This window comes from Stylophora pistillata, chromosome 2 (genome assembly GCF_964205215.1).
Source record: "Stylophora pistillata chromosome 2, jaStyPist1.2, whole genome shotgun sequence".
Taxonomy (NCBI): Eukaryota; Metazoa; Cnidaria; class Anthozoa; order Scleractinia; family Pocilloporidae; genus Stylophora; species Stylophora pistillata.
In genome coordinates, this window is record NC_142520.1 from 37,397,876 (window position 1) to 37,406,201 (window position 8,326).

At 39.7% G+C, this 8,326-nt stretch overlaps 1 protein-coding gene across 1 annotated transcript; it reads left to right on the plus strand.

The window, feature by feature from the left end:
* Positions 1-2,023: 2,023 nt before the first annotated feature.
* Positions 2,024-7,819, plus strand: LOC111329437 (solute carrier family 2, facilitated glucose transporter member 8). Its single transcript, XM_022934147.2, has 4 exons — positions 2,024-2,581; positions 3,504-3,710; positions 4,882-5,185; positions 5,794-7,819. Exons 1-4 carry the CDS (start codon positions 2,357-2,359, stop codon positions 6,540-6,542), a joined length of 1,485 nt encoding a protein of 494 aa, XP_022789882.2. The 5' UTR covers positions 2,024-2,356; the 3' UTR covers positions 6,543-7,819.
* The last annotated feature ends 507 nt before the right edge of the window (positions 7,820-8,326 follow it).

Below are 8,326 nucleotides of genomic sequence, written 5' to 3' on the forward strand. Positions count from 1 at the left end.
GACATGCGAGCATACCGTATTTATTCGATTGAACGCCCGACCTCGAATAAGTATCCACCTCGAATAAGCGCCCACCCTGAAGGTAGAAAAAGTTAGTAAGCGCCCAGCCTCGAATAGGCGCCCACACCCCCACCACCCCACCCCCAAAAGTACTTTTTAAGCGCCCACTCAAATAAGCGTCCACCCCCCTCCCCCCCCAAAAATAATGAAGTGCATAAGAGGAATACGGGTATTCGTTATTATGGTATTTCTTTAATGGGTTACAATTTCTAGTTTCATTTCAAAATTTTGGAAAAATTTTATGAGTATGTCGGAATTTTTCTCAAAGTTTTAACTGAAATGTCCATGTGGGCGGAAAGTCCTTCAGTCGCCAAAAAAAATAACAGGTGAAAATAAGCGCCCACCTCGAATAAGCGCCCTCCCTGAAAGTCCAAATTTTAAATAAGCGCCCAGAGCGCTTCATCAAATAAATACGGCATATCCTCAAAAACGCAAAACGTGCGGAGGAATGCAAAAGAAATCGCGCCTTGTTTTGCTTACTACCGCCATGGAGGCCACACCGACAATCCTATTCATTTAGACATAAGGAACTATCCTTTCAGGGATAAAGGAGCACGTTTCTAAAGAAACTGTGTTGCTGCGTCGATGGGAACAACAATGTAGTTTGGGTTTTGTCAACTGAGTTGATAATAGGACAATCACATGACTTTTGGAGGTTTATTCGTGGCCGGAGTAACATCATTTGAGTCTGAGCGGAGCGAGGGTGCAAATGATGCCGCGAAGAACACAAATAAACTATTTGCCCGACAAAAGTCATGTGATTATCATTATTATCGATACACAAGGCCAAATCGTACAAATTAATTTAATAAAATATATATCAGGGCGGCAAATGGTATTTACAGCCCGCACTTTGCTGTTTGGCCCGCGAAAAGGAGCGTTTTAGAGGGCAGTTTGTCATTTGGCCACCGTAAAGAGTTTCAAGGCAGACACGTTTCGAGGGCTAACGCTCGAACGTCAGCCTTGAAACTCTTTATGATGGCTAGTTTACATTATCAACTTAGTTGATAAGACCCTAAATATCCTCTTAAGGAGCCATAGTCTTGTCTTGTGAAGTCTTGTGATACAACGCGTGCGCACCGCGTCGACGTGTGGTCTACGGTACTGACAACTAAGGCATGACGCAAAGGGGAAGGGATTAAATGAGAGAGAGTGGCATGTCTCCATTTCATTACATTACAGTAAGTTTTCGTAAAAAAAATTGTTACTCCCAAACAGCGATAGACCATATTTAAACCATATAGCAACACATTCCGTTGTGATGACGTGTTCTGCGCTCTTCTACCCAAGTGAAAGCTCCAGCCATTTTGCATTTTAGTTGTCTAATGAAAGATTTCTGTTTCGAACTGGGGATTAGAGTTTGGACTCATTTTGGCGCAAAACATAGCCAAAAATTACCAAAACATCTTCACATAGTGCCCTTTAGAGGGCGGATCTAGACTTTGAGGGCGGGGGGGAGGTGTGTCCTTCCCCAAGATCCGACACTGCTCTTATTTCTCATGCAGATTCACACAATCCCAACACGGGAGAAAAATCCCATGGTAATTTGGTAATATCAACTAAGCCGAAATTAGTGCTCTAACGAAGGGCTAAGGCTCGAAACATCAGCTTCTTAACTTTTTACGGTTGTCGATTTACTATTTCAACTAAGATACGATGAATATATGAAATTCATATATTTTGAACTGCAGTTATAGATACGTATGATGCACGATCCTCGCAGTAGAGAGCGCTATTTATGCAATAGCGAAAATTAGACCTGAAAAAAAAATCAGGCCTGTACGGGATTCGAACCACTGACCTCTGCGATACTAGTGCAGCGCTCTACCAATTGAGCTAACAAGCCAACTGGGATTCGTAATAATCATCACGGGTTTATTACGAATCAACTTAACGGCCTGCCCCCAGTTGGCTTGTTAGCTCAATTGGTAGAGCGCTGCACTAGTATCGCAGATGTCAGTGGTTCGAATCCCGTACAGGCCTGAGTTTTTTTTCAGGTCTGATTTTCGCTATTGCATAAATAGCGCTCTCTACTGCGAGGATCGTGCATCATACGTATTTCAACTTAGTTGATATTACCAGTAGCACCACAGTTTCTTTAGAAATTACCCCCTTTATTGAAAAATCACATGGCTTGTGTTGTCTTTGAAATTACGTCATGGACTCAGTCACATGTTTTCGCTCGCCTTTACCCCTCTCGTGGGTTCGATAATTGCACAACTCTACAGCTCATTAAGCTAGCTTAATCGCAAGTTTCTCCATATCTGAGGGATTAGCGTCGAACAAAGAATCCAACATGGCTGAGCGTGAAAAAGAATTTACGACGTCGATTCAGTCCAACGAAATGGTACCGAACGACAGAGTTGGTAGAACAATTCTTGCCACTTTTATTGCAGCTCTTGGCCCGTTGTCGTTTGGATACTGTCTGGCATACTCATCGTCTGCTTTGGAAGATTTAGTGGACCACGGCGGTAGTGCTTCTGCTTTTAAATTAACCAGCGGTCAAGGATCATGGTTTTCTGTAAGTTGAACTGTGTATGTTTGGCGTCATCTTTAGTAGGCAAACAGCGTGAGCTCATGGTAAAAACTTGTTTAGCAGAAAGTTTTACCGTTTTGGATCGAGAAGGAAAAATAACGAGACCGCAATTAGATCATCTAATATCGTTGAATCTCGACAGTTAGATACGTTAGTGGATATAAGGCAATCATCGATCGAAATTTTTCTTTCATTAAAATTTAACAACGATTGAAATTTAGAGAGAGAGTTGTGATCGATGAAATTTTCAAACACGTATTGACAAAAAAGTGTCACGAGAACGCCCCGAGCAAGTTTTCCCCTGGAGAACATGTCATATGCTTCTAATTTGCTTTCTTTTGAGTATGTTATAATAGAAAAGCTGACCTTTGCTCTTTGTAGGGTTTCGATCAGTCACAACCCCTTCAGTCCAGAAAAAGTTTTTAGTTTTAGATCAAATGAGACACATTTCAATGTGAGGATGTATTGCAAGTAATTTAATGATCCATGTAAGTGAGCTGCTATTTAAAATTGCTTATTTTCTAACCCTCTCACTTCCTAGGTCAAAATATCAATTCTTTGAATTTTACTCCATACATTACTTATGATTTTGGTTGGGAGAATTTGGGGAAAGAGTTCCATCTAACCCCATACATTAATTATGCATTCATTTCGTAAAGACTAAATAGAAAGGTTTCTTTGCAACACTCTATGCATACATATGCATAATTAATATATGGGGTTACATAGAACTCTTGCCGAATTTGGTTTGTTGTTTCCATTTTCTTCTCATCACATGAATATGATGAGGAGAATTGGAAGGAGAGATTTCATTTGGGTCACTCTGTGGGGTGAAATGTTTAATTGCTGCTCACCATGGAGGTTCATCTGTTTCCTTGATCCTGATGTTGTCTTTTTGTATCTACAGTCCCTGGTCACAATTGGAGCCATTTTCGGAAGTCCCTTGGGTGGATGGGCAATCGATAAGTTTGGTCGTAAGAGTACTATCATGTTGTGCGTCATACCGTTTGTTCTGGGATGGTTGCTCATCAGCTTTGCTCATAATGTCGCCATGCTCTACACTGGTCGGATTATCACAGGAATGGGTTGTGGTGTAATCTCACTTGCTGTTCCAGTAAGGTTATCAGTTTCTTTCCATGTGCCATCTTTAATTCTTGACCCTTTGACTTTTGAGGGAGACCAACATTTTAGTACTACTCAAAAAACCAGCTGTGCATCACACAGTATAAGGCCACAAGAGTGAAGGAAATGATCATCAACTAACAAAGCTTCTGATCATTAAACAAATTCTCCTTGTCAGCAGCAGAGAAAATGTATAGAGAACAGTATGGAGAATATACATACTGATCTTAGCGTGTCAAGTGCTGAGTCTCCCACCTACAGATCATAAACTTCTTTGTTATCCCATGTTGCAGCACCAACCTTTAAAATTGTATGCCATAGTTATGCAATAAATGAGGGGAAACACTAGGGGCCAGTTATTAAACAAAATTTAGCTCAATTTAGCTGAACCATTCATCTTATTTCTGTGAACAGTGTTAAGAGGGCTTCTAGTTAACAGAGGAAGGACATTTATTTAATCAAATTAACCTTCTTTTAGAGATATGCCTGAGGCCCACTGATTGTATAGAGGATTCCCTCTGCAAAACTCAGTCATGTTAAAAGATTTGGCCTTTTCGTGCATCACAAATAATATTCGAAACCCTTTCACATACACGCAAAAATCAAGACAATCACTTTCAATTAATATTTTTACTTTTATAGTCTTGACAAGTCTTACGTGACATAAGATGATGTAATGCCTTGTTTTATTTGTTTAAGAACTACAAGTGATGTGTTCTATGACTTTTGTCAATCCATATCAAGTCCATTTCCTGGAAGGGAGGGTACCCCAGCCAAATACACTTCAATTTAAAATTTGTCACTAAATAAGTCTATTTATAAGGCAAGTGGCCCATTAGGCCAGGCATGCTTAACTTGAGACTTGAGACTGGGAGTATTTCCACTCCTCCCTGGATGGGATGCTCATTCATCGCAGGATTACCCCCCCCAGCATTAAATTTGCTGGTACCCATTTGCACCCCTGGGTGAAGAGAGGCACTGTGAGAGTAGTGTCTTGCCCAAGAACACAACACAATGTCCCCGCACAGGGCTCCAACCCAGACCACTCGATCCAGATTCAATAGCACTAACCTTGAGGCCTCCTCGTCTCCCACTTATTACTAAATACTTCCCTAATATTGTTAGGAATGTGTGACAATAGTTTCCTTCCTTCCTTTTTGTAGGTCTACATTGCTGAGATTGCACCTGCACGGTTGCGTGGAACACTTGGCTCTGTCAACCAACTTGCAGTTACACTGGGTCTTTTAACTGCCTATGCAGTAGGTGTGAAGTGTCACTGGAAATGGTTGGCTATTACTGGTGCAGTTCCACCAACAATTCTCATCATTCTGATGTTTACCATGCCAGAGACTCCTCGTTGGTGTCTTGCCAAGAACAAAAGAAAAGAAGCACTGGATTCTTTGCGGTGGTTTCGAGGCCCTAGTGCTGACATTGAAAATGAATGTTTCATCATTGAATCAACTTTAGGTGAGGTTTAAAATATTTCTGCACGTAAGAAAGTTGTTCCAACCTTCATTTATTTTTAGGCTATCCGTTTAATTGCTTTTTGTAGTATGAACTCTTTCACTCACAAGATCTCACAAGTAATCTCTTTACTGTCTTTCCATACAGTTCCTCTGATGTTATTTTGGAGAATTTGGTATTGGATCAACTAATAATGCCCAATTGATTATTTTCTTAATTCTCGTCACTTGTTTGTTGATATTGTATTGATATTGTAATGAGAAATTCTGTCTTGGTCCCTCATGGGGGTTAAAAGGGGTTAAGGAGGTTTCTTAGAGGGCTACATTGGGAGCTTCATTGTTGATGTGTGGCTGACAGCATTTCCTAGCTGGTTTTCACCTTAGAATCCGAGTATACATTTTCAAGCTGATCTGACAACACAATGAAAATGAGATCAGAAACTGTCAAAATATCTTTGATTAAAAGAGCTATATAATTAAATTATGGTACCCCTGATTTTACTAACGCAATCAAGTATAGAATGTCTTGTGAAAGGCTACTCAAGCTTCTTTTTGCAAAAGATGCATACTTCTATACTAACAAGCCTACTTGTATAATCATTTTTTTGACAGAGCGGCAAGAGACGTTAAAGTTGCAAGACTGGCTGTCACCTGTGATAGCAAAACCTTTGATAATTAGTCTTGGGTTAATGGTGTTTCAACAATTTTGTGGAGTCAATGCAGTTCTCTTTAATGCTGCCCACATCTTTGCAGTGGCAGGATTTAAAGATGGAAAGCTTGTCTCCATTGCTGTAGGCTTGGTGCAGTTTGTTGGTACAGCTTTAGCATGTTTAATTATGGACAAAGCAGGGCGGCGTATCCTTCTCTTAACAACAGCAATTGGAATGTGTGTGTCTCTGGCAGCACTTGGTGTATATTTTGAGATCTACATCCCTCCAGAAGGTGAAGGCTCAGCAAGTGAAACAGTTTCCTTGCTTGGTTCAATAAGTCACTCTGTTCCAGCCAAGAAGATTTCCTGGTTATCTATTTTGTGTATTGTTCTGTTCAACTTGATGTTTGCCCTAGCATGGGGGCCTGTTCCATGGCTTGTGATGTCAGAAATATTTCCCCTGCGAGCGCGTGGTCCAGCCAGCAGCTTTGCGACTATGGCCAACTGGACATTGGCATTTGTTGTTACAAAAACATTCCAGTCTATGGTTGTTGCTCTCACCAACCAAGGTGTATACTGGTTTTATGCAGGATTCTGTTTTGTTTCATTCATTTTTGTTTTTCTTCTGATGCCGGAGACAAAGGGTAAAACATTGGAAGAAATAGAAGCTATGTTTGACAAGAAAAATTCAGAATATGAACGGCTTCACTAACAAGTCAAGACATGGAACAGCTGTAATATTCTTCAAACCCTCATAATGTGATTTGTTTTTTCTTCTTTCTAGCTGTCATTGATTCCTTGTTCCTAGGGGGAAAAAAGAAACATTTTTTTATGATTTATTATCCAACACACCAAATTGTTTTTTCAGTGCAGGCGATTTTCATGGATGACAGTGCATGACAGAAGTATATAAATATTTTCTTCGATAAATGATGAAATTTCATGCCATCTTACTGCTTTTCTTTGTTCGATTTATGTGATAAACTTGGATCAATATTCATGAGCCATTTTGACTCCTTGTTGTCACAAAATTAATCAAAACTGTCTTCCAGTTTTTTTATAACATAAATTCAATTCATCACTTGCGTGATGCGAGAAAACCCGACTAACTGGTTGTCTGGAGTACAAATACTATGTGTGATATTTGTACTCGTCTCAGGCATTGTTTGTACTCTATGGAGTGTAGTTGGATAATAAATATGCATATTGATGTTAGGGTGCAAAGGGTGTTAAGTCTTGTCAAAACACTCTAAATAAGCCAAAAGTTTTCTTGAAACCTCTAAATAACAGGCAATTTATCTATCTGGGCTTACATGCAGCTGAATGATGTATAACAAATAATAAATGTACCATAAATAATTATAATAATTTATTATATTATAATAAATTTATTTATTATTATTTTTATAATATTTCATACTTTACACCAAGCAGATGAATGATGCATTGAATTTGAATTTATTTCATTATTATTTGAGGGTAAAGGTTCAAAATAGTTTAACATTACAATAGACATATTGTTCCTTCTTCATACTATTTGAGGAAGAATCAAAGACAAAAATGAAATGACAGAAGAAATGCCCAATTTGGTCATTTTGAAGCGTTACCCATGGAAAGACTTAATTTTGGCATTTCTGCTCATCTTCTCCTTGACTGCATTCTGGTTTGGTTTTATTGTTAGTGGAAAAAATTTACTTGCTGTTTGTAATAGATGCTTTGAGGAATATTTTTGCAACATCAATAATGTAATAATTGATCTCTGTTCAGGGCAATTACTGGTGATAGATACACCTATGTTCTAGGTCAGTGAGGGGCCCCTGTGAATATTTTGCTATTAAATTATAAGAAGAGAGCATATTATCATTATTTTTATTACTATTATGTCACAGAAAAATCAACTGAATGCTACATTCTAATCAGGCAGCACAGGGTGAAAACCGTAATGAGCCATGGAGTAAAAAATAAATGTACATTAACTAATCCTAAAAAGCTTTTCCGTTCTGTTTACGGTCCTCCTTCAAACAGGAACTCAAACTGCCACCTTGAAAGTCCGGGTAATATTCAGCGTGCCCGAGAGCACTGCCCTCTGCATCTTTCGCAGTACGTCTGTGCTTCTGCCTCCCACCAGCTCACGCATCATGACATCCAGCTCCCGTGATCACCCCCCGGGGGCATTCATAATGATGTTATATTGCTTCACCTCGTAGCCTGGGAACCGCTGCCTTAGTTCCCAGCGAAGGGGTCCGTACTTCAGTGTCTTCTCTTCATCCTTTCTTTTCCGATTGTTAACCCACGGGCAGCTCATTTCCAGCGTCACGACTCTCTTGCAAATATGATTTACAATGCGTGCATCCACCCTATTGCATCTGACCTCTTGTTGATCAGCATATATAGGGACATCTCAATAAGCTTTAACATTCTCTGACTCATACACGGGCTTCGGCTTGTCGCGTGAGTACCAGGGGAGTATCTCGTCTATAAATCCCTCATCATACA

Coding starts and splice junctions, on each gene's coding strand:
- LOC111329437 (XM_022934147.2), top strand. CDS start 2,357: ATGGCTGAGCGTGAAAAAGAATTTACGACGTCGATTCAGTCCAACGAA. Junction 3,711..4,881: donor TAATCTCACTTGCTGTTCCA/GTAAGGTTATCA, acceptor TCCTTTTTGTAG/GTCTACATTGCTGAGATTGC. Junction 5,186..5,793: donor CATCATTGAATCAACTTTAG/GTGAGGTTTAAA, acceptor TTTTTTTGACAG/AGCGGCAAGAGACGTTAAAG.